Source organism: Anomaloglossus baeobatrachus, chromosome 3, assembly GCF_048569485.1.
Source record: "Anomaloglossus baeobatrachus isolate aAnoBae1 chromosome 3, aAnoBae1.hap1, whole genome shotgun sequence".
Taxonomy (NCBI): Eukaryota; Metazoa; Chordata; class Amphibia; order Anura; family Aromobatidae; genus Anomaloglossus; species Anomaloglossus baeobatrachus.
In genome coordinates, this window is record NC_134355.1 from 595,726,698 (window position 1) to 595,753,226 (window position 26,529).

General features: G+C 51.6%; 1 protein-coding gene across 3 annotated transcripts in view; it reads left to right on the forward strand.

Annotated features, from left to right (window-relative positions):
• STAG1 (STAG1 cohesin complex component) overlaps positions 1 to 26,529 on the forward strand; it is a 331,716-nt gene that overhangs the window by 194,707 nt on the left and 110,480 nt on the right. For all 3 annotated transcript variants that reach the window (XM_075341032.1, XM_075341033.1, XM_075341034.1), the window contains exons 14-17: positions 805 to 919; positions 3,458 to 3,575; positions 10,619 to 10,722; positions 16,874 to 16,966. In XM_075341032.1, coding sequence (XP_075197147.1) covers positions 805 to 919; positions 3,458 to 3,575; positions 10,619 to 10,722; positions 16,874 to 16,966 — 430 coding nt within the window. The remainder of the gene's footprint in view (positions 1 to 804; positions 920 to 3,457; positions 3,576 to 10,618; positions 10,723 to 16,873; positions 16,967 to 26,529) is intronic.

Consider the following 26,529-nt stretch of genomic DNA (forward strand, 5'->3'; position numbering starts at 1 on the left):
TCTGCACACTTTCACCAAACATTATCAGGTGCATACCTATGCTTCGGCGGACGCCAGCCTAGGTAGAAGGGTCCTGCAGGCGGCAGTTGCCTCCCCGTAGGGGAGGGCTGTCTTTGCAGCTCTAACATGAGGTATTTCTTTACCCACCCAGGGACAGCTTTTGGACGTCCCAATCGTCTGGGTCTCCCAATGGAGCGCCGAAGAAGGGAATTTTGTTACTTACCGTAAATTCCTTTTCTTCTAGCTCCTATTGGGAGACCCAGCACCCGCCCTGTTGTCCTTCGGGATTTTTGGTTGTTTTTCGGGTACACATGTTGTTCATGTTGAACGGTTTTCAGTTCTCCGACGTTACTTCGGAGTGAATTTGTTTAAACCAGTTATTGGCTTTCCTCCTTCTTGCTTTTGCACTAAAACTGGTGAGCCAGTGATCCCACTGGGGGTGTATAGCCAGAAGGGGAGGGGCCTTACACTTTTTAGTGTAATGCTTTGTGTGGCCTCCGGAGGCAGTGCTATACACCCAATCGTCTGGGTCTCCCAATAGGAGCTAGAAGAAAAGGAATTTACGGTAAGTAACAAAATTCCCTTCTTTTTTTTTTTCCCCCCCTTCAGACACACCATGATTTCTTTATTTTTTTTTTTTTATAACACAAAATACTTATAAAAATGCATAAAATTCTTGGTCGATTTACAATTTTTTATCTGGGAAATGATGTAATAAGGATGGTGTAAACTATTTTGTATCTTAAAAACTTTAATGGCTTGCAGCAATATATTGCATAATTATTTTGTTTTCTTTTTATTTAGGTTATTTAGTAGACATGACCCTCAAGCTGAAGAGGAATTGGCTAAAAGAAGAGGACGTAGTAGTCCGAACGGAAACCTTGTCAAGATGCTGGTACTTTTCTTTCTAGAAAGTGAGGTGAGATCTCTTACATTTACCAAGATTACATCATATGACCAGATTGTAGTTTGTGTAAAGAGGCTGTGTATTTCGGAATCTTTACAGGAACGTTTAGGCTCTTAAGGCCCCGGTTCTACTTTGTGCTTTGTTTCCGATGCCAGAGCATTGGATGCGATGTGCTAATAACCCCGGCTCGGGTTCTGCTGTGAGCGTGAGCCGAGGGTTATGCTATTGGTTCCCAGCTGCAGAGTAGAGGGAGGGATAACTTTCTCCCTCTTCTCCTCGGCCTGTCTCTGCGTATATTGCCCTGCTCTCAGATGACATCCGAGTGCAGTGCAATATTTCACACGCACCCATAGACTTATATGTGTGCGCGTGAGCCAAGACATGTTGTAATTTTTTTTTTCATGCCGATATGCCTTGAGAAAAGAATCACAGATGGACACTGCCTGATAACACTATTGCGAGTGCAATCCAATGTTTTATCAGATTGCACTCGTCCATGTTAATCGCAAGTGGATCCGAACCCTAACAATGTATGTAGCCTTACCTGCATGTGTCTAAAGTAGCCACCATCTTCTGTTCCTAGCGCCAATCTGGTCGTCTTCTGCACCATGTGACTGCAATTCAGACTAACCAGCATATACAGTGATGTCTGTTTCTTACTTTATGTAAATCCTTGAGATTCAAATCAAATTTTTTTTATAGGAATTACATTGAGAAGGAAAGTTCTACTACAAACTGTACTAAAGCTCCACTCCTGCGTTTTTTGTTTTGTTTCGGGTTTTTTTTTCTTTTCTTTCAGTATTGGGGTGGTGCTTTAAATCTGTCCAGTCCCCTGTGTTATACTCACCTGCTGCCGTCTTCTCATGTTTCCAGCATGGCTCTGAGCCGTCTCCTGTGACTTGGGACCTGTCGGCAGCTCCAGTGTTTCATGAAGCGCGTCAGAGGTCACAACTCAATACAAATTCTCAAAATGTAATGCAGCCTCGCTCTGCATTAAAATTTTTGGGTAATATTCAATTTATTAATTTAACTTTTATAAATTCATTAAAATATAAGGAAACAGACAAAACACAAAAATCCTTCACCCTGATATGAGGCAATGATGTAATAATCCCAGAAAAACAATCAGGCAACAATAGTGCCTCTAAAGTACAAGCAAATATCAGGATGAAGTGGTAATAATAGATCCCAAAGGTGAAAAAACAAAGATGTAAAAACTAAATTACTAACCAAAAATTACCTCTATGTAAATAGACAAAGGGTGCAATATAAATCACTAACACCCATTACATGAAGGCGTCAAGATATTATGACAATATTAGAACGATCTCACTGGTGTTGCATCATGGTCCGGCGAAGACGTTCATATATCAATTGCTGGATTTCCAAGGGGGAGTTATCATATATAGCTACACCATACCCCTTAATTGCTGACCCGCAGATGGCATGCTCGAGTTTCCTTACGCGTTTTGTTATAGATTCATCAGGGGAGCGTCACTGGAACAGAGCACAAAAATCACCTCTAAACAGACGCCTGCGAGGCACACATGTCTGCTTTACAAATCAGCAGACATGTGCGGGGATCAAAACTGGCTCACCACAGCAGCCGGTGGTGATCACCCTGTCAAGGGAGAAATTTGGGTAAGACTGCTAATGGAGTCTTTGTTCAGGCTATCAGAGTCCGGTGCCGTATTACATTAATATCAGCTCTGATATATAGCTATCAGACAATGATCACACAGACATGTTCTCTCTTTGAGCCAGCGTCACCCACTGAAACTCGTGTATTGGATATATTCAATTATACAGTATGCATCATTAACCTTTGAACTAGAACACAGAGTTTAGGGAGTATTCCACTCCCCAATTTTTCCCAGCATGTTATGAAATACATCTGTTCGTTATACATTCTTTCTGTGTGAAGCTACTGATAAGAATTTTGCTCATCATTATGAAGACTTTTTCATTGTTTGTACATTTTCTGTTCACTTATTCTTGGTAACCCCTACATGACTATACAGCGTAAAATTATATTATAGGTCTGTGCAATTGCTATATAAACACACAGATAATTATGCAACTACATCTACATTTTGATTATTTACATACCTATTCTTATTACGTTTGAACAAACAAGCTATAGCTCAGGCCACCTCCACAACCCCTTCATGATTTAGAACGTACCGTTACATCCTCAGTTCTGAAGGGGTTAAATAATATGCCGATGTAATCCTACCAGAAGTTGGCCCAAACATCAAACTCGACTTCCATTTGATGAGTGGGGTTTATGGGGAATTAATGTATACATCTGGAAACGCTCCAGCTGTATACTGTAGAATAGTATGCCTGGCTGATGGGATCATAGAGGTTTTACAGAATGTTACCATGGAGATACATAGGTCTGGAGAGGAGCTGTAAACACATGTTTAAAGTAAATTTTTTGTGATTTATTCTCTGCTGTACGATGGACCCGTAAATCTGCCTTCTGTTTGGATGTCATTTGTCTTTCTTGACTTTTACCCATTCAGGATTGTGTGTTTCTTCCCACAGTTACATGAACATGCGGCATATTTAGTGGACAGCTTATGGGAAAGTTCTCAGGAACTCCTGAAGGACTGGGAATGCATGGCAGAGCTGCTAGTGGAGGAGCCCGTGCAGGGGGAGGAAGGTGAGGAGCATTTACTGACACAAGACAACCCATAATTCATTGTAATGATGATGTTTGATATTGATTGTAAACCATAGAGCAGGAGATGATCAGTGATGCTCTGGTGTGGTCTCCTGGCAGGTAACATTTCCTACTACAATCTGAGCCAACGCTGTGTCCACCTTTTAGAAAACCCATTCAAGTATTCGTGCATTAACAAGGGGTTAGTATCTTTTGACCCCTGAGAGTTTGCAACCTCAGATTGCTCCTTTCTTCAGCGCTCTATTGGGAGACCCAGACGATTGGGGTATAGCTACTGCCCTCCGGAGGCCACACAAAGCACTACACTAAAAAGTGCAAGGCCCCTCCCCTTCTGGCTATACCCCCCCGTGGTATCACGGGTTCTCCAGTTTTCAAGCTTTGTGCGAAGGAGGTCAGACATCCACGCATAGCTCCACAGATTTTAGTCAGCAGTAGCTGCTGACTATTTCGGATGGAAGAAAAGAGGGCCCATATAGGGCCCCCAGCATGCTCCCTTCTCACCCGTGGATGGTGTTGTAAGGTTGAGGTACCTATTGCTGGTACAGGGGCTGGAGCCCCACATGCTGTTTTCCTTCCACATCCCCTTGTAGGGCTCTGTGGAAGTGGGATCCTGCCGGCCTCTAAGCTCTGACGCCGGGCTCCATCCACAGACCCATAGCACCTGATGGATATGGAGCAGGAGTACAATCAGGGACAAGGCCCTGCATCATACAGGTACTCTGTGTCCCCGGCAGGCACAGACACACTCCGGGCTGGCTGGGTGTTGTAGTGCGCCGGGGACCGTAACGATTGAGTTGGTGTTCCTACAGTTTACTGGGGGACTTTGTGTTGTGGGAACGCAGCGCCGACCCCCACTGGACCGGGCGGCGCTGCTGTGACTTGTGGTGCGCCGGGGACACGCCGACCGCGCTTTTACGGCGGCGGCGTTTATAAATCCAGTCCCCGGCTTTTGCGGCCTAGCTCCGCTTCGTTCCCGCCCCCACCCTGTCAATCAGGGTAGGGGAGAGACGCTGTTTCGCAGCAGCGACGAGGGCTGGAGCCTGATTTACATGCTCCAGCCCTCTCACTAGGCACAGAGGGAAGCAGGCTTCCCGCTCTTAGTCAGGAACGCCCAGGGCCCGCCCCCCCTCCTCTCCCAGGACGCCGGCAGCCATTACATGCAGTCTGGCTAGAGGAGGGACGCAAGGCTCTGGGAGACCTGGACTAGGGGGCTTTTGGAGACCACACACCCGCTCTTAAGCGGGCGGTAAGCGGCATTTCAGCTGGCCCCTCTAGTGCCTCAGTGTGTATTGGTGTACTGTGTCACCAGATATATATATTTATTTATTTCTTGCACTGTGAGGTCGCTTCCTGGCTGGATACCCCAGATCGCTCTGAGGAGGCAGCAACATGTCATCCACAAAACGCAAGGCTGCCAAGGCTAGGGCTGTGTACACTGCGTGTGCTGCATGTGGGGCTGCTCTACCAGCAGGTTCCAAAGACCCCCATTGTGTGCAATGCTCCGATCCGGTGCTGCTTCGCCAGCCGGAGTCCGGAGGGGTAGTGACCCAGGCTGAGACGCTTGTAAGTCCTGCCCCGGTGTCAGGGACAGACTTTGCAGTTTTTGCTGATGGAATGTCTGTGACTATGGCAAAGATCCTTGAAACTTTGCAATCCATGACTGGGGCTCAGTCTATGGACACGGCGAGGTCTCTGTCCTCTAATCCCCCTCAGTTGGAATTAGTCCAGACTGCAAGGGGGTCCCCGGCTTCCCAGGCTGAGTATTATGACTCAGATGATAGCCCCAGCCACCCTAAGCGAGCTCGCTGGGAAAGACCCTCAACGTCATCACACTGCTCAGGGTCTCAGCGCAATCAGTCGCCCTGTGATGCGTCTGAAGAGAGTGATCAGGAGTCTTATCCTGGAACCCCTCTCAATCTGGATACCCCGGATGGGGACGCCATGGTAAACGACCTCATCTCAGCCATCAATAGGCTGTTAGATATTTCTCCCCCAGCCCCTTCAGCAGAAGAGGCAGCTGCAGAGCAGGAGAAGTTTCGTTTCCTCTATCCCAAGCGTAAATTGAGTGCTTTCTTGGATCACTCTGACTTCAGAGAATCAATCCAGAAACACGACGCTCATCCAGAAAGGCGTTTCTCTAAACGTTCTAAGGATACACGTTTTCCTTTCCCCCCTGATGTGGTCAAGCGCTGGACCCAGTGTCCAAAAGTAGACCCCCCGATTTCCAAACTTGCAGCTAGATCCATAGTTGCAGTGGAGGATGGCGCTTCACTTAAGGATGCCAATGACAGACAGATGGACCTTTGGTTAAAATCTGTCTATGAAGCTATCGGCGCGTCGTTTGCTCCAGCATTCGCAGCCGTATGGGCACTCCAAGCTATTTCAGCTGGTTTAGCAAAAGTGGATGCTATCATACATCCAGCGGCGCCGCAAGTGGCGTCCCTTACCTCGCAGATGTCTGCGTTTGCGTCTTACGCTATCAATGCGGTCCTAGAATCTACCAGCCGCACCTCAATGGCGTCCGCCAATTCGGTAGTTTTGCGCAGAGCCTTGTGGTTAAAGGACTGGAAAGCAGATGCTGGTTCCAAAAAATGTTTAACCAGCTTGCCTTTATCTAGAGATAGACTGTTTGGCGAGCCATTGGCTGACATCATTAAACAGTCCAAGGGTAAAGACTCTTCCTTACCCCAGCCCAGATCAAGCAAACCTCAGCAGAAAAAATGGCAGCAGAGGTTTCAGTCCTTTCGAGGTTCGGGCAAGACACAATTCTCCTCGTCCAAAGGGACTCAGAGGACGCAAAGAGTCTCAGATTCCTGGCGGGCTCACGCACGCCCCAAGAAAGCAAATGGAGGAACCGCTTCCAAAGCGGCTACCTCATGACTTCCAGCCCCCCCCCTCCGCATCTCCGGTTGGGGGCAGGCTCTCCCGCTTTTCCGACATTTGGACGTCACAGGTCAAAGACCGGTGGGTGACAAACATTTTGTCTCGCGGGTACAGAATCGAGTTCAGTTCTCGTCCTCCAGCTCGGTTCTTCAGAACCTCCCCACATCCAGACCGAGCAGATGCCCTGCTGCAGGCGGTGGACTCCCTAAGAGCGGAAGGAGTAGTGGTTCCTGTACCGCCTCAGGAACAAGGGCGAGGGTTTTACTCCAATCTCTTTGTGGTTCCAAAAAAGGACGGCTCGTTCCGTCCTGTTCTGGATCTAAAGCTGCTCAACAAACATGTGCACGCCAGACGGTTCCGGATGGAAACCCTCCGCTCTGTCGTTGCCTCAATGTCTCAAGGAGACTTCCTTGCCTCAATAGACATCAAAGATGCTTATCTCCACGTGCCAATTGCTACAGAACATCAACGTTTTCTACGTTTTGTGATAGGAAACGACCATCTTCAGTTCGTAGCTCTGCCATTCGGTCTGGCGACAGCCCCCCGGGTCTTCACCAAGGTCATGGCGGCGGTGGTAGCAGTCTTGCACTCTCAGGGACACTCGGTGATCCCTTACCTAGACGATCTACTTGTCAAGGCACCCTCTCAAGAGGCATGCCAACTCAGTCTACATGCTACGCTGGAGACTCTACAGACGTTCGGATGGATCATCAACTTTCCAAAGTCGAATCTGTCACAGTCGCTAACGTATCTTGGCATGGAGTTTCATACTCGAGCAGCGAGAGTGAAGCTTCCGCTGAACAAGCAGCGGTCCCTACAGACAGGGGTGCAATCCCTCCTTCAAGGCCAGTCGCACCCCTTACGGCGCCTCATGCACTTCCTCGGGAAGATGGTGGCAGCCATGGAAGCAGTTCCCTTTGCGCAGTTTCATCTGCGCCCACTTCAATGGGACATTCTCCGCCAATGGGACGGGAAGTCAACGTCCCTGGACAGGAAAGTCTCTCTTTCCCAGACGGCCAAGGACTCTCTACAATGGTGGCTCCTTCCCACCTCATTGTCTCAGGGAAGATCCTTCCTGCCCCCATCCTGGGCAGTGGTCACGACAGATGCGAGTCTGTCAGGGTGGGGAGCAGTGTTTCTCCACCACAGGGCCCAGGGGACGTGGACTCCGCAGGAGTCCACCCTTCAGATCAATGTTCTGGAAATCAGGGCAGTGTATCTTGCCCTACTGGCCTTCCAACAGTGGCTGGAAGGAAAGCAGATCCGAATCCAGTCGGACAACTCCACAGCGGTGGCATACATCAACCACCAAGGAGGGACGCGCAGTCGGCAAGCATTCCAAGAAGTCCGGCGCATTCTAATGTGGGTGGAGGACACCGCATCCACCATATCCGCGGTTCACATCCCAGGCGTAGAAAATTGGGAAGCAGACTTCCTCAGTCGCCAGGGCATGGACGCAGGGGAGTGGTCCCTTCACCCGGACGTGTTTCAGGAAATCTGTCGCCGATGGGGAGTGCCGGACGTCGACCTAATGGCGTCCCGGCACAACAACAAGGTCCCGGCATTCATGGCGAGGTCGCGCGATCAAAGAGCTCTGGCGGCAGACGCATTAGTTCAAGATTGGTCGCAGTTCCGGCTCCCATACGTCTTCCCACCTCTGGCACTCTTGCCCAGAGTGTTACGCAAGATCAGATCCGATTGCAGCCGCGTCATACTCGTCGCCCCAGACTGGCCGAGGAGATCGTGGTATCCGGATCTGTGGCATCTCACGGTCGGTCGACCGTGGTCACTGCCAGACCGACCAGACTTACTGTCCCAAGGGCCGTTTTTCCATCAGAATTCTGCGGCCCTGAACCTGACTGTGTGGCCATTGAGTCCTGGATCCTAGCGTCCGCAGGATTATCTCAAGGAGTCGTAGCCACAATGAGACAAGCTAGGAAGTCAACGTCTGCTAAGATCTACCACAGAACGTGGAAGATTTTCTTATCCTGGTGATCTGCACAGAGAGTATCCCCTTGGCCATTTGCATTGCCCACCTTTCTTTCCTTCCTGCAATCGGGGTTGGAAAAGGGCTTGTCGCTCAGCTCCCTTAAAGGGCAAGTCTCGGCACTATCCGTGTTTTTTCAGAAGCGTCTAGCACGTCTTCCTAAGGTGCGCACGTTCCTGCAGGGGGTCTGTCATATTGTGCCCCCGTACAGGCGGCCGTTAGATCCATGGGATCTGAACAGGGTACTAGTTGCTCTCCAGAAGCCGCCTTTCGAGCCTCTGAAGGAAGTTTCCTTTTCTCGCCTGTCACAGAAAGTGGCGTTTCTTGTTGCGATCACATCGCTTCGGCGAGTGTCGGAGCTGGCAGCTCTGTCATCCAAGGCTCCCTTCCTGGTGTTCCACCAGGACAAGGTAGTGCTGCGCCCCATTCCGGAGTTTCTCCCTAAGGTCGTATCCTCGTTTCATCTTAATCAGGATATATCCTTGCCTTCCTTTTGTCCTCATCCGGTTCACCGGTATGAAAAGGACTTACGTTTGCTAGATCTGGTGAGAGCACTCAGAATCTACATTTCCCGCACGGCGCCCATGCGCCGTTCCGATGCACTTTTTGTCCTTGTCGCTGGTCCGCGCAAGGGGTTGCAGGCTTCTAAAGCCACCCTGGCTCGATGGATCAAAGAACCAATTCTAGAGGCCTACCGTTCTGCGGGGCTTCCGGTTCCTTCAGGGCTAAAAGCCCACTCAACCAGAGCCGTGGGTGCGTCCTGGGCATTACGACACCAGGCTTCGGCTCAACAAGTGTGCCAGGCAGCTACCTGGTCGAGTCTGCACACTTTCACCAAGCATTATCAGGTGCATACCTATGCTTCGGCGGATGCCAGCTTAGGTAGAAGAGTCCTGCAGGCGGCAGTGACACCCCCGTAGGGGAGGGCTGTTTTGCAGCTCTAACATGAGGTATCTCTTTACCCACCCAGGGACAGCTTTTGGACGTCCCAATCGTCTGGGTCTCCCAATAGAGCGCTGAAGAAGAAGGGAATTTTGTTACTTACCGTAAATTCCTTTTCTTCTAGCTCTTATTGGGAGACCCAGCACCCGCCCTGTTGTCCTTCGGGATTTTTTTGTTGTTTGCGGGTACACATGTTGTTCATGTTGAACGGTTTTTCAGTTCTCCGACGTTATTCGGAGTTAATTTGTTTAAACCAGTTATTGGCTTCCTCCTTCTTGCTTTGGCACTAAAACTGGAGAACCCGTGATACCACGGGGGGGTATAGCCAGAAGGGGAGGGGCCTTGCACTTTTTAGTGTAGTGCTTTGTGTGGCCTCCGGAGGGCAGTAGCTATACCCCAATCGTCTGGGTCTCCCAATAAGAGCTAGAAGAAAAGGAATTTACGGTAAGTAACAAAATTCCCTTCTTCTCTGTAGGACACAGCAGATCTGAGCATTAGACAGGCGGCGCATTAATGTCTGTGGTGCCGCGGCGGAGGACACAGGCGGCGCATTAATGTCTGTGGTGCCGCGGCGGAGGACACAGGCTTCCTCTGCAGGTCACAGATAATTGCTTGTGGCCTGCTCTTTCATTACTCTCTCTTTGCGTTTTGATTTATCACATATGTATTTACTGAATATTTCAGGCTGAAAATTACAGGCAAATTCCCCTTATTATTCTATAGTAAAGTTCATCATCCTGGTCCGATCAGTGCCTGCACCATTTACCTTGTCACATCTCACTGTCCTCTTCACTTTTGGAGACCCGCTGAGCAGCCGCTTTGACAGGTTGATGGTTTGCACTTAGTTTCTGCCATTCTTTTGGCTTCACGTGTACACATCCCCAAATCTGATGAGATTGGATCATGTCCTGTGAAATCCCCAAACTCTTTTCCCAAGACCAAATCGGATCCTATCCTTTGATCCAAATATAAGTTCACATACCGTTGTTTTAGTACGGTTTAGGATCCGACAATCCCTCTAAGAACTGAACTTCACATGTAGGAAAATAGATCCCAGAGGTTTATGACCAACTTCCTGCGTAGTGTTGGAGATCTTGTGGGTCCTAATCAATGCTTTATACCCATGTGCCGCGACCTGTTAATACCATGTTATGGCAGCAGAATATTGCTTAGCGGGCTTGGTGAACATGGAGTGTCCTTTGTTTTGCAGTGATGTCCGAGCGGCAGGAGAGCGCACTGATAGAGCTCATGGTGTGCACAATCCGGCAGGCCGCAGAGGCGCATCCACCAGTGGGGAGAGGAACTGGAAAAAGGGTGAGTAGCAAAAGTCACTTTTTGGGGGAAGAGGATCTTTTCAATAAAAATTTGTGTAATGTCCATTTCACAGCTGGAGGAATTGGTTTAAAGGTTTTTTCTTTGTCGCTCCATTGGGAGACCCAGACAATTGGGGTGTATAGCTACTGCCTCCGGAGGCCACACAAAGCATTACACTTTAAAAAGTGTAACCCCTCCCCTCTGCCTATACACCCTCCCGTGCATCACGGGCCCATCAGTTTTTAGCTTTGTGTTGAAGGAGGCACACATGCACACAATGCTCCACATTTTAGTCAGCAGCAGCTGCTGACTATTTCGGATGGAAGAAAAGAGGGCCCTTTACAGGGCTCCCGGCATGCTCCCTTCTCACCCCACTGAGTCGGCGGTGTTGTTAAGGTTGAGGTACCCATTGCGGGTACAGAGGCTGGAGCCCACATGCCGCTTTCCTTCCCCATCCCTTAGGGGCTCTGGGTGAAGTGGGATCCTATCCGGTCATCCAGGCACTGGGACCGGGCTCCCTCCGCAGCCCCTGGTGGTATCTGCCGGACAGGAGACTGAGTATCGTCAGGGACAAGGCCCTGCAACTACAGGTACTCTGTGTCCCCTTTGGGACGGTGCATGGAGCACCTGGGCCTCGGACGCTGCAGCGCATGCAGTGTTGGTTTTTTGTACGGGACTACCGCGCCGACCATGCCTGCTGGCCGGCCGCGGTTTCTACTTTAGTCCCCGGCTTTTGCGGCCTAGTACATTAAACGCCCGCCCACAGGCCTGCCAGTCAGGGGCAAGGGCGGGACGGTCGGGCTGACGCCGACAGTGAGGGCTGGAGCACACATTGCTGTCCTCCTCCCCCCTCACTAATCCCTATGGGGCACCAGATTCCCGCACTTTTGTAAAGTCCGCCCACGGCTCCCTCCTCCCCTGTGAACGCCGACAGCCATGTTTTAACACATCCTGCCGGTGGAGGACGTCTGCTGCAGCTCTGGGAGACCCGAGGCTAGCAATCTGGTGGCCACACACCGCTGGAGCGGTTGGTAAGCCACACCGGTTACCGGTGCTGGTCCCCCTAGGGTGCTGAACTGTATATAGATACATTATATTTGTATACTTTTCCGGTTCAGCTGTATTGTTAACTTGTGGCTATATACCCTCAGTGATCACGCTCCTGGGAGACAACAGCATGTCGTTCACAAGGAGCAAGGGGGCCAAGGCACAGGGTTATTTTGCTACCTGTACCTCTTGTGCGGCTATGTTACCTGCAGGTTCCACTTACCCTCACTGTGAGCAATGCTCGGCCCCTGTGGCACTCGCTCAGCCGGAGCCTGAGGCACTAGGGGGTCCCTCGGCCCAGGTAGAACCACCGGCCCCCCCTGTCCAGATGGCAGGGACAGAGTTTGCTGTTTTAGCTGACAAACTCTCTGAGTCGCTTTCTCATTCCATGACTCAGTCTATGGATAAATGGTCTGCTAAGTTTCTAGAGGTTTTGCAGTCCAGACCAGCCCTTACACAGGCCCCGGGCACTGCAGGATCACCCCCAGGCCCCTCTCGGTCTGCGACTAAGCGTGTTCCTGGTGTGACCTCTAGTTATTACGTGCAGGACTCCGGCACGGACCGTAGTCCCAGACCAGCTAAGCGGGCTCGCTTAGAATCTTCCCCGACTTCTTCACGCAGTTCGGGGTCTCAGCTTGAGGATTCTCTAGAGGAGGAGGCGGAGGTCGCAGCTCAGGACTCTGATCCTGACGTTGCGCTCAATCTGGATACACCTGAAGGGGACGCCATAGTAAATGATCTTATAGCATCCATCAACCAGGTGCTAGATCTGTCTCCCCCAACTCCGCCTACAGAGGATTCGGCTTCACAACAGGAGAAACACCAGTTTAGGTTTCCTAAACGTACACGGAGTGCTTTCTTTGATCACTCTAACTTTAGAGATGCTGTCCAGAAGCACAGGGCTTTCCCGGACAAGCGCTTTACTAAACGCCTTAATGACACACGTTACCCCTTCCCCGCTGACGTGGTTAAGGGTTGGGCTCAGTGTCCCAAGGTGGATCCTCCAGTCTCTAGACTGGCGGCTAGATCCGTAGTAGCAGTGGCTGACGGTGCATCGCTCAAGGATGCCACGGACAGGCAGATAGAGCTACTACTGAAATCCATCTATGAAGCCATAGGCGCATCTTTTGCCCCAGCCTTTGCAGCAGTGTGGGCACTCCAAGCTATCTCAGCTTGTCTGACTGAGATTAATGCGGTCACCCGTACCGCTGCGCCACAAGTAACGTCTTTGACTTCTCAGGCGTCAGTATTTGCATCCTACGCCATGAATGCTGTCCTGGACTCGGCTAGCCGTACAGGGGTTGCATCAGCCAATTCTGTGGCAGTCCGCAGGGCCATGTGGCTACGCGAATGGAAGGCAGACTCTGCTTCCAAAAAGTTCTTGACCGGTTTGCCTTTTTCTGGCGACCGACTGTTTGGCGAGCGATTGGATGAAATTATTAAGCAATCCAAGGGAAAGGACTCTTCCTTACCCCAACCCAAACCAAACCGACCTCAGCAACGGAAAGTTCAAGCGAGGTTTCGGTCCTTTCGGCCCTCAGCCAGATCCCAACCCTCCTCGTCCAACAGACCACAGAAGAGCCAGAGGAACTCTTCTGCATGGAGGTCTAAGTCACGTCCTCCAAAGACTGCTGGAGGCACAGTCTCCAAGGCGGCCTCCTCATGACTTTCGGCCGCCCCAAACCGCATTCTCGGTCGGTGGCAGGCTCTCCCGCTTTTGCGACGCCTGGTGGCCACATGTCCAAGACCGATGGGTGAGGGACATTCTGTCTCACGGTTACAGGATAGAGTTCGGCTCTCGTCCTCCGACTCGTTTTTTCAGGACATCTCCGCCCCCCGAGCGGACCGTTGCGCTTTTTCAGGCGGTGGACACTCTGAAAACAGAAGGAGTGGTGATCCCCGTTCCACTTCAGGAACGCGGTCGCGGTTTTTACTCCAATCTGTTCGTGGTGCCAAAAAAGGACGGCTCATTCCGTCCCGTTTTGGACCTAAAATTGCTCAACAGACATGTGACAACCAGGAGGTTTCGCATGGAATCCCTCCGATCTGTCATCGCTTCGATGTCCCAAGGAGACTTCCTAGCATCAATCGACATCAAAGATGCCTATCTCCATGTGCCGATCGCTCAAGAGCATCAACGCTTCCTGCGTTTCGCCATCGGGGACGAACACCTTCAGTTTGTGGCACTGCCTTTCGGCCTGGCGACAGCCCCACGGGTCTTCACCAAGGTCATGGCATCCGTCGTAGCGGTCCTTCACTCTCAGGGCCACTCGGTGATCCCTTACCTAGACGATCTCCTAGTCAAGGCACCCTCACGGGTGGCTTGTCAACACAGTCTGACCGTTGCTCTGGAGACTCTCCAGAGGTTCGGGTGGATCATCAATTTTCCAAAGTCAAAATTGTCTCCGACCCAGTCACTGACGTACCTCGGAATGGAGTTTCATACTCTCTCAGCGATGGTCAAGCTGCCGCTGGACAAACAGCGGTCGCTGCAGACAGGGGTGCGATCCCTTCTTCAGGGACAGTCGCACCCCTTGAGGCGCCTCATGCACTTCCTGGGGAAGATGGTGGCAGCAATGGAGGCAGTTCCATTTGCGCAATTTCATCTGCGTCCACTCCAATGGGACATTCTCCGCAAATGGGACAAGAGACCGACGTCCTTGGACAGGAACGTCTCTCTGTCTCTGGAAGCCAAGACCTCTCTTCAGTGGTGGCTTCTCCCCACTTCTCTGTCGAAAGGAAAATCCTTTCTGCCCCCATCCTGGGCTGTGGTCACGACGGACGCGAGCCTGTCAGGATGGGGGGCGGTTTTTCTCCACAAGGCTCAGGGAACCTGGACTCCGACAGAGTCTTCCCTTCAGATCAATGTTCTGGAGATAAGGGCAGTGTATCTAGCCCTCAAGGCGTTCCATCGGTGTCTGGAGGGCAGGCAGATCCGCATACAGTCGGACAACGCCACGGCGGTTGCGTACATCAACCACCAGGGCGGCACTCGCAGTCGTCAAGCCTTCCAAGAAGTCCGGCGGATTCTGCTGTGGGCGGAGGCCACAGCCTCCACCATCTCCGCGGTTCACATTCCGGGCGTAGAAAACTGGGAAGCAGACTTCCTCAGTCGCCAGGGCATGGACGCGGGGGAATGGTCTCTCCACCCGGACGTGTTTCAAGAGATCTGTTGCCGCTGGGGAACGCCGGACGTCGATCTCATGGCGTCTCGGCACAACAAGGTCCCGGCATTCATGGCACGGTCTCAGGACCACAGAGCTCTGGCGGCGGACGCCTTAGTTCAGGATTGGTCGCAGTTTCAACTGCCTTATGTATTCCCTCCTCTGGCAATGCTGCCCAGAGTGTTGCGCAAGATCAGGTCCGACTGCCGCCACGCCATCCTCGTCGCTCCAGATTGGCCGAGGCGGTCGTGGTACCCGGATCTGTGGCATCTCACGGTGGGGCAACCGTGGGCGCTCCCAGACCGACCAGACTTGCTATCTCAAGGGCCATTTTTCCATCTGAATTCTGCGGCCCTCAACCTGACTGTGTGGCCATTGAGTCCTGGCTCTTAGCGTCCTCAGGGTTGTCTCATGATGTCATTGCCACTATGAGACAGGCCAGGAAGCCAACGTCAGCCGAGATCTATCACAGAACTTGGAGGATCTTCTTAGCCTGGTGCTCTGAGAGGGGGTTTATCCCCTGGCCGTTTGCCTTACCCAGGTTTCTTTCCTTCCTTCAATCGGGATTGGACAAGGGTTTGTCTCTCGGCTCTCTCAAAGGTCAAGTCTCGGCGCTTTCCGCGTTTTTTCAAAAGCGTCTAGCCAGGCTTCCGCAGGTACGCACGTTCCTGCAGGGAGTTTGCCACATAGTCCCACCTTACAAGCGTCCGCTGGAACCCTGGGATCTCAACATGGTTCTACGGGCTCTTCAAAAACCACCTTTTGAGCTGCTGCGGGATGTCTCTCTATCACGTCTTTCGCAGAAGGTGGCATTTCTAGTGGCGGTTACTTCACTCCGTAGAGTGTCAGAGCTTGCAGCGCTGTCATGCAAAGGCCCTTTCCTGGTTTTTCACCAGGATAAGGTGGTTCTGCGTCCGGTCCCGGACTTTCTCCCTAAGGTGGTGTCCACTTTTCATCTCAATCAGGATATTTCCTTGCCTTCATTTTGCCCTCATCCAGTTCACCAATGTGAAAAGGATTTGCATTTGTTAGATCTAGTGAGAGCACTCCGGATCTACGTGTCTCGCACGGCGCCCCTGCGCCGCTCTGATGCGCTCTTTGTCCTTGTCGCTGGCCAGCGTAAGGGGTTGCAGGCTTCCAAGTCTACCTTGGCTCGGTGGATCAAGGAACCGATTTTTGAAGCCTATCGTTCTTCTGGGCTTCCGATTCCTTCAGGGCTGAAAGCCCATTCTACCAGAGCCGTAGGTGCGTCCTGGGCATTGCGGCACCAGGCTACGGCTCAGCAGGTGTGTCAGGCGGCTACCTGGTCGAGTCTGCACACCTTCACGAAACACTATCAGGTGCATGCCTATGCTTCGGCAGATGCCAGCCTAGGTAGGCGAGTCCTTCAGGCGGCGGTTGCCCACCTGTAAGAGGGGGCCGTTTTACGGCTCTTTTTATCGAGGTATTATTTTACCCACCCAGGGACTGCTTTTGGACGTCCCAATTGTCTGGGTCTCCCAATGGAGCGACAAAGAAGAAGGGAATTTTGTTTACTTACCGTAAATTCCTTTTCTTCTAGCTCCTATTGGGAGACCCAGCACCCGCCCCTGTTCCCTTCGGGCTGTTTGTTCTTTTGTGTACACATGTTGTTCATGTTGAATTGTTCTTTTGGTTCATGGTTTCAGTTCTCCGAACATCCTTCGGATTGAATTTACCTTAAACCAATTTATAAGTTTTCCTCCTTCCTGCTTTGGCACCAAAACTGATGGGCCCGTGATGCACGGGAGGGTGTATAGGCAGAGGGGAGGGGTTACACTTTTTAAAGTGTAATGCTTTGTGTGGCCTCCGGAGGCAGTAGCTATACACCCCAATTGTCTGGGTCTCCCAATAGGAGCTAGAAGAAAAGGAATTTACGGTAAGTAAACAAAATTCCCTTCTTTTCTTTTTTTATTTTGTAGGTTTTAACTGCCAAGGAGAGAAAAACTCAAATAGATGACAAGAATAAGCTGACCGAGCATTTCATCATTGCACTTCCAATGCTGCTATCTAAGGTATAGATACAATGCATTTTTTTGTGGTACCAGGTTTAGCTTTAACCTCTTCATGACTTTGGACATACCTATTTGTCCTAGATTGGACGTACTTACCGACCTAGAATGTATAGGTATGTCCTAGTGATCGCCGCTGAGGACTCAGCCAGGGACGGTGTCTGCGTCGACCCTAGCTTTTTAACCCCCTAAATGCTGCTATCGAAATCGATCATAGCACTTAAGGGATTAAGAGATGGATTGTGCTCCCTCCCCCATCCGATCAGTGCAACAACAATGTAATCCAAAGGGCCCAATCGTCACCATGGTGACCTGAGGTTGTCATAACGACCCCCGGGTCACCTTCCTAGGGGAAGCCTCAGGGATCAAGCATGATCACTGAAGCTTCTGAGTGCAGCTTTGACAGCTACACTATACTGCAATGATCGATCTCTGCAACATAGTGCAGCTGCGAAAGGTAATGTCCCATATAGGGACTAAGTGAAAGAGTAAACAAAAGTAAAAATATAAAGAAAATTAAAATATAAACAACAAAAAATATTTATTAAATTTGTGTAAAAAAACAAAAACACAGTACACATTTGGTATTGCCGCACCTGTAACCAACCCTATGTATAAAACTGGTCATGCTAGTTAACCCCTTCAGTGAACACCATAAAGAAAAAAATAGTAGCAAAAACTGTCTCGTCATACAGCTAGCAAAAACAGTAGAATAAAACGCGATGAAAGTGATTTATAAATAAAAATGGTACAGCTGAAAACCTCTTTTCCCACAAAAAAACAAACCACCCAACAGCTCCAGCAGCGAAAAAATGAAAAAAGCTATAGCTTGTAGTTAATGTATTTTCTTTATCGTTCCTTTGGGAGACCCAGACCTTGGGTGTTTAGCTTCTGCCTCCGGAGGACACACAAAGTACTACACCTAAAAGTGTAGATCCTCCCTCTGAGCTTATACACCCCCTGGTGAGCCAGTCCCAGCCAGTTTATCACTTTGTGTTCAGGAGGCATACATCCACACATGCATTCTCATATGATTTTTTTGCTTTTTGGAAAAGATTGAAGAAGTGCGGGTCCACGTCTGGACCCCCGGCATGTCCCTTCTCACCCCACTGTGTCGGTGGTGTTGTAAGGTTGATTTTCCAAGGCTGGAGCCTTACATGCCGTGCTCCTTCACCATCCCTCCTGGGCTCTGGCTTGAAGTGGGAGCCAGCGCGGTATCCATGCCTGGCAGGAGACCGGTCTCCATCTGCAGCCCTTCAGGACCATGCTGGACCGGAGCACTCATCCCCAGGGGCCTGGCCCTGCGTCTCAGCAGCTAAGTATCTGAGACATTTATATGTTGGGGGTCCCTGTGCTTTATTGTATGGGGAGAGTGTGCTTACTGTATTTATTTTGGCATTTCCGGCGGGTTCTCTAGCTTTCGCCCGAGAACCGCGCCGATGGTGCCTGCGCGTCGGCCTCGCCGCTCAAATTTAGGCCCCGGCTTTGCCGGAGGCCTAGTTTCTGTTCACTGCCCTCGCATGTCACTCATGCAGAGGGACAGGCTCGGCTCCTCCCGGCGGCCGTCCGCCCCCAAGTCCCGCCCCCTCTCCGCTCCCGCGGGCATTTTCTCAGACAGGGTTCACTCTGCGCTGGCCTGCACTCTGCATCCCTGCTGAGGTGCTGTGCATTGGGCGTCCGGGCTTCGGGATCTGGAGGGCACACAACACCGCTTCCAGCGGTCTGGTAAGCCACAACCGGTCTCTGGTTGTGGACCTCTGTAATACTCCCTGGGGTTCATTCTCTTTGTAGAGTCCCCACTCCAGCAGCATGTCTCACACGAGGAGCAAGACTCCAAAGCTTTATACTGTATGCGCTGCATGTAAGCTCCTGCTGCCTGAACCGAGCACCTATCCACATTGTGATGTCTGCTCTAACTTGGCGGTGCCACAGCCTGGAGTCTCACCCCCAGTGGTCTCTCCGGCTGCCTCTGCACCTGTGGCTGAACCCCCGGCCTTGGTAGAGTCCTTCTCTAGGTCTATCTCCCAGTCTTTTGCTGAGTCCATGGGACTTCTGTCCAGGACTTTGATGAATATGCATCAGCCCCCTTCACAGGGTGCCTCTACTGCTAAAGGTCCCTTAGAATCTCTATCATCTGACCTCCGTCCACCGGAGCTCACAGAGGATTCATCATCAGGGCCCAGACCCCGTCCTCCTAAGAGGAGGCGCAGGGTTTCCTCTCCCTCCTCATCCCGTGGCTCTGATTCAAGAGCTGACTCGCAGGATGAGGAGGATGCCTTTACAGGGGGCTCGGAGGCTAACTCCATGTACCCCATTGATCTTTCCGAGGGTGACTCAGATCTTAGTGACTTGATTGCTTCCATTAATTCTGTACTGGATCTCAATCCGCCAGTATCAGAGGAGCAACCCTCTCTGGCAGAAAAGCACCAGTTTACCTCGCCTAAGAGGGCAAAGAGTGTGTTCTTTAACCACTCCAGTTTTCAGACCGCTGTGACCAAACCCAGGGCCTGTCCTGACAAACGCTTCCCAAAGCGTGATTCTGATGACAGTTTTCCGTTTCCACCTGAGGTGGTCAAAGAGTGGGCTCATTCCCCAAAGGTAGACCCTCCGGTGTCTAGACTCTCAGCCCGGACCGTTGTGTCGGTGGCTGATGGCACATCCCTTAAGGATTCCACTGACCGTCAGATTGACCTTCTGGCCACATCCGTGTATGAAGCGGCGGGGGCCGCGTTTTCCCCAACTTTTGCAGCAGTGTGGGCTCTCAAAGCCATCTCTGCTTCTCTAGAGGAGATGCATTCCCTCACCAGGGAATCTATGCCCGAGATGGTTGCCTTAACTTCTCAAGCTTCAGCTTTTTCATCTTATGCCATGTCTGCCATGCTGGAGGCTTCTCACCGCACTGCGGTGGCTTCGGCTAATTCCCTCGTTTTCTGCAGGATCTTGTGGCTTCGAGAGTGGAAGGCAGATGCTTCTTCTAAGAAGTACCTTGCTGGGCTCCCTTTTGCTGGGTCCCGGCTGTTCGGTGAACAGCTGGATGCAATTATTAAAGAAGCTACTGACGGGAAGAGTACTTCCATGCCACAAACCAAAACCAGGAAACCTGCCCAGGGTAGGAATCAGTCGAGGTTTCGCTCCTTTCGTTCCTCCAACTGGTCGTCCTCTAAGCCCTCCGCCTCGTCCGCTAACTCAGCTAAGGACCAGAAATCCAACTGGCGCCCAAAAGCGCGTCCACAGAAGAACGCAGGAGGTGCTGCCACTAAGGCAGCCTCCTCGTGACTCTCTGCTCGCTCCGGCAACGTCCTTAGTCAGTGGCAGGCTCTCCCACTTTGGCGACGCTTGGTTTCAACACGTCTCCGATCAGTGGGTGAGAGGTATCATCTCCCACGGCTACAGGATAGAATTCTCTTCCAGCCCGCCAAACAGATTTTTTCTCTCAACTTCCCCCTGCTCCAAGGACGCCGCCTTCTCACAGGCCGTGGCAGCCTTGCAGGCCAACGGAGGAATTGTACCAGTTCCTGCCCTGGAACGGTTCAGAGGTTTCTACTCAAACCTCTTCCTAGTTCCCAAAAAGGACGGTACCTTCCGGCCCATCCTGGATCTCAAACTTCTCAACAAGCATGTTCGGGTGCGGCACTTTCGCATGGAGTCTCTGCGATCAGTCATTGCCTCAATGACCCAAGGGGATTTCCTGGCGTCCATCGACATCAGAGATGCCTATCTACATGTGCCAATTGCAGTTTCACACCAGCGTTGGCTACGTTTTGCAATAGGAGAAGATCATTTCCAATTTGTGGCTCTCCCCTTCGGGTTAGCCACGGCCCCTCGAGTATTCACCAAGGTCATGGCAGCAGTGATTGCGGTTCTGCACCTCCAGGGGTTGGCAGTGCTCCCTTACCTGGACGACCTTCTAGTCAAGGCTCCATCCAGCGCAGACTGTCAGCGGAGTGTCTCGCTCACTCTCGCCACTCTAGCCCAATTCGGGTGGCTTGTCAATCTTCCCAAGTCCACTCTGACTCCGACCCAGAGTCTCACGTACCTAGGGATGCAGTTCGATACTTTGTCAGCACTCGTGAAGTTGCCCTTAAACAGCTGTCACTCCAGCTGGCAGTGCGCTCTCTCCTGAGGCCCCGCCGTTATACTCTCAGGCGTCTGATGCAGGTGCTGGGTCAAATGGTGGCGTCCATGGAGGCTGTTCCCTTTGCCCAGTTCCATCTGCGCTCCCTGCAGCTGGACATTCTCCGCTGTTGGGACAAGCGGCCTTCCTCCTTACACAAGTTAGTGGCTCTGTCGCCACGGACCAGGAGCTCCCTTCAGTGGTGGCTTTGGCCCCTCTCCCTGTCCCAAGGGCGCTCCTTCCTGGCCCCGTCCTGGGTGATTCTCACCACGGATGCCAGTCTATCCGGCTGGGGAGCGGTTTGTCTCCACCACAGAGCGCAGGGCACTTGGACTCCGTCCGAGTCAGCCCTTTCAATCAATGTGCTGGAAACCAGAGCCGTGTTTCTAGCTCTCCTAGCATTTCACCACCTGCTGGCGGGCAGGCACATTTGAGTCCAGTCAGACAACGCGACAGCGGTTGCCTACATCAATCATCAAGGCGGGACACGCAGCCGCCTGGCAATGATGGAGGTACAACGCATTCTTAAATGGGCAGAGGACTCCAGGTCCACCATATCCGCAGTCCACATCCCAGGCGTGGACAACTGGGAGGCAGATTATCTCAGCCGTCAAACCGTGGACGGTGGCGAGTGGTCCCTGCACCCGGCAGTGTTTCAGTCGATCTGCCGCAAATGGGGCACTCCGGACGTGGACCTAATGGCATCCCGTCACAACAACAAGGTTCCTGTCTACGTGGCTCGCTCCCACGATCCTCAGGCCTTCGCCGAAGGTTCAGGACTGGTCCCAGTTTCGTCTGTCCTCCGTGTTTCCCCCTCTAGCTCTTTTGCCCAGAGTCCTACGCAAGATCAGAATGGAGGGCCGTCGAGTCATCCTCATTGCACCGGACTGGCCCAGGCGAGCTTGGTATCCGGACCTGCTCCAACTGTCCGTGGAGATGCCGTGGCATCTCCCGGATCGTCCAGACCTACTCTCGCAAGGTCCGTTTTTCCGCCCGAATTCTGCGGCTCTCAAATTGATGGCGTGGCTCTTGAGTCCTGGATTTTGACGGCTTCTGGTATTCGTCCTGAAGTCATCTCCACTATGACTCGGGCCCGCAAGTCTTCCTCCGCTAAGATCTATCACAGGACTTGGAAAATTTTCCTGTCCTGGTGTCGCTCTAACGGCCATCCTCCTTGGCCATTCTCCTTGCCGACCCTTCTGTCTTTTCTACAGTCCGGTCTGCAGCTAGGACTGTCCCTCAACTCTCTCAAGGGACAAGTTTCAGCTCTGTTAGTTTTGTTCCATCAGCGTCTCGCTCGGCTGTCTCAGGTCCGCACCTTCATGCAAGGCGCGTCTCACATCATTCCGCCTTACCGGCGGCCCTTGGATCCCTGGGACCTTAACTTGGTTCTCACGGTCTTGCAGAAGCCCCCCTTAGAGCCTCTTAGGGATGTTTCTTTGTATCGGCTTTCACAGAAAGTGGCTTTTCTGGTTGCCATAACTTCTCTCAGGAGAGTCTCTGATTTGGCTGCGCTCTCCTCGGAGTCACCTTTTTTAGTTTTTCATCAAGACAAGGTGGTTCTCCGTCCGACTCCGGACTTTCTTCCTAAGGTGGTCTCTCCCTTCCACCTTAACCAGGACATTACCTTACCTTCCTTCTGTCCGGCCCCTGTTCATCGCTTTGAAAAAGCGCTGCATACTCTAGATCTGGTGCGTGCTCTCCGGATCTATGTGTCTCGCACCGCTGCGATTAGGCGGTGCACCTCTCTTTTTGTGCTAACCACAGGTCGGCGCAAGGGCCTCCCTGCTTCTAAGCCGACCTTAGCCCGTTGAATTCGGTCGACCATTTTGGACGCCTACCAGAGTACTCAGGTGCCTCCCCCGCCGGGGATCAGAGCACACTCGACCAGAGCTGTCGGTGCCTCTTGGGCTTTTAGGCACCAGGCTACGGCTCAACAAGTCTGTCAGGCTGTCATTTGGGCTACCTTGCATACCTTCTCGAAGCACTACCAAGTGCATGCTCTTGCTTCGGCAGATGCGAGCTTGGGCAGACGCATCCTTCAGGCGGCTGTCGCCCATTTGTGAAGTTAGGTTCTGCCTACTTCTTAGTTTTCTGTTTATTCCCACCCAGGGACTGCTTTGGAACGTCCCAAGGTCTGGGTCTCCCAAAGGAACGATAAAGAAAAAGAGAATTGTTTACTTACCGTAAATTCTTTTTCTTATAGTTCCGTCTTGGGAGACCCAGCACCCTCCCTGTTGCCTGTTGGCAATTTCCTTGTTCCGCGTGTTATCACCGGCTGTTGTCGTGGACAGAGTCTCCGGTTGTTCCGGCTCTTGCTCTGTTCTACTTGTGGGTGGCTATTCTCCTTTAGCTTTTGCACTAAACTGGCTGGGACTGGCTCACCAGGGGGTGTATAAGCTCAGAGGGAGGATCTACACTTTTAGGTGTAGTACTTTGTGTGTCCTCTGGAGGCAGAAGGTAAACACCCAAGGTCTGGGTCTCCCAAGACGGAACTATAAGAAAAAGAATTTACGGTAAGTAAACAAAATTCTCTTTTTTTCATTTTCACGGCTCAACGTTACAAAATTCTGTGAATAACCTGGGGGTCCAAGGTGCTCCCCAAATATCTAGATAAATGCCTTAAGGGGTCTAGTTTTCAAAATGGGGTCACTTTCCAGACAATTTTGTGCTTTAAAATTCAAATGGCGCTCCTTCCCTGCCGAGCCCTGCGGTGCGCCCAAACAGTATATTTCCACCACATGTGTGCAATCGATGTACTCAGGAGAAATTGCACAATACATTTTATGGTGCATTTTCTCTTGGTAGCCTTGTGAAAATGCAAAATTTGAGGCTGCAGTACCATTTTTGTGTGAAAAAGTAAAATTTTCATTTTTTCTTTCCTTTCACATTGCTTCAGTTACTGCGATGCACCTAAAGGGTTAATACACTTCTTTATGTGAGTTTGCACAATTTGAGGGGTGCAGTTTTTAGAATAGTGTCACTTTTGGGTATTGTCACCTAGGCTCCTCAAATGTGATGTGGTCTCTTAAAAAAAAAAAAAAAAAAAAAAAAAAAAATTTTTGTTTCTTCATCGTTCCTTTTGGGAGACCCAGACCATGGGTGTATAGCTTCTGCCTCCGGAGGACACACAAAGTACTGCACTCAAACATGTAGCTCCTCCCTCCTAGCATATACACCCCCTGGTAGCCAGTCCTAGCCAGTTTCAATGCTTTGTGTTCACGAGGTACATACACACATGCATTCTCTGATTTTTGCTTTTTTGGATTTCAAAGATTTGGAAGAAAAGCGGGTCCAGTCTTGACTCCCGGCATGTCCCTTCTCACCCCACTGTGTCGGCGGTGCTGTTAAGGTTGACTTTACAAGGCTGGAGCCTTCACATGCCGTGCTCCTTCACCACCCCCTGGGGCTCTGGCTTGAAGTGGGAGCCAACACGGTTCTCACTGCTTTGCAGGAGACCGGTCTCCATCCGCAGCCCTGTTCAGGATTCTGCCGGACGGAGCGTTTAACCCCCCCCCCCCCCCCCAGGGACATGGCCCTGCGTCTCAAAGCTAAGTATTGAGACGTCTTTACCACAGAAAGTGGTCTTTCCAGGGGTCCCTTGTACTTCATTTATTGGGGGGAGTGTGTTATATGTCTCTGGTAACATTTCCGGCCGGTTCTCCAGTTTTCACTGGAGAACCGCGCCGATGGTGCCTGCACGCTGGCCGCATGTTTAAATCTTGGCCCCGGCTTCGCCTGAGGCCTAGTTTTATATTAGTTATGCAGAGGGACAGTGTGGCTCCGCCCAGCGGCTGTGCAGCACAGGGAACGGATACTCCTCACTGAGGAGAGATTCCCTCCCCTGTTTACATCATTTGCCCGCTCTCAGAGTAGGCCCCGCCCCCTCTCATCGCTCCGGTCGCCATTTTCTCAGCGTTCTCAATGTCTGTATAGGCACAGAGATCCCACATTGTGACAAATGGGGGCCTGGGCTGGGGGACTGGAGAGCACAAAAATGTATGTAAAACGTTCTGGCAAGCCACAACCCCCAGTTGTGCAGCTGCTTATGTTCTCTGTTTATATTCTCTGTTGGGGGTCATTCTGGAGATGCATTCCCTCACAGAGCCCCCACTTCTGCAGCATGTCTCACATCAGAGCAAGGCTGCAAGACTTTAATATGCACTGCATGTAGACTGTACTGAGCACATAAACACAGTGATCCCTCAGCCTGGAGGCTCATCAGTGGTCCCTCCAGCTGCTCCGGTGGTGCTGAGCATGCATTAGCCCCCTTCAGGGCGCTTCTGCTGCTACGGCTTGCTCAGCAAGCTCTCAGAGGACTCTTCCTCTGGTCTCAGTTCCCGTCCTCCTAAAATGGAGACGCAGGGTCCCCTGTCCTCACGGGACAAGGAGGATGTCTTTTCTGGGGGCTCGGACGCTACTTAATGTGCCATTGATCTGTCCAAAGGTGATGCAGATGCTAATGATTTGATTGCGTCCATTATATTTGTACTGGACCTCAATCCGCCTGTATCAGGGGGGTATCCCCCTCTGGCAGAAAGGCATCAGTATACCTGACGGAGAACAAGGAGTGTGTTCCTTAACCACTCCAGTTTTCCGCCCACTGGACCAAGCCCAGAGCCTGTCCTGACAGACGCTCCCAAAGCGTCGTTCTGATGACTTTTCTCCCTTCCACCACAGGTGGTCAAGGAGTGGGCTCATTCACCAAGGGTGGTCCCTCCGGTGTCTAGTATTTCAGCCCGGATAGTTGTATCAGTGGCTGACAGCAGGGTGCGGAGCGCAGGCAATAAAAAACCCACTGAACCGGGGGGACCAGAGAAGCACAACACATATATGCTCCTCTCTGCACACCAAGTGTGCCCCCCGCACCCCCCTATCCCACTGTACATTAATTCTGTACTGGAATCCGCCAGTATCAGAGGAACAACCCTCTCTGGCGAAAAGGCACCAGTTTACCTTGCCTAAGTGAACAATGAGTGTGTTCCTTAACCACTCCAGTTTTCAGGCCACTGTGACCAAGCCCAGGGTCTGCTCTGGCAAACTCTTCCCAAAGCGTGGTTCTGATGGCAGTTTTCCCTTTCCACCAGAGGTGGTCAAGGAGCGGGCTCATTCACCAAAGGTGGTCCCTCCGGTGTTTAGACACTCAGCCCGGACCGTTGTATCAGTGGCTGATGGCTCCTCACTTATGGCTTTGCTGTCCGCCAGGTTGTCCTTCTGGCCAAATCTGTATGGAGGCGGCAGGGGCCTCGTTCTCCCCAGCTCTTGCAGCAGTGCGGTTTTTAAAGCCATCTCTGCTTCTCTGGAGGAGATGCATTCCCTCACAGGGACTCTTTGCCCGAAATGGTTGTCTTAACTTCCAGACTTCAGTCTTTTCATCCTATGCCATGTCTGCCATGCTGGAGACTCTCACCGCACTGCGGTGGCCTCGGCTAATTTCCTCGCTATCCGCAAG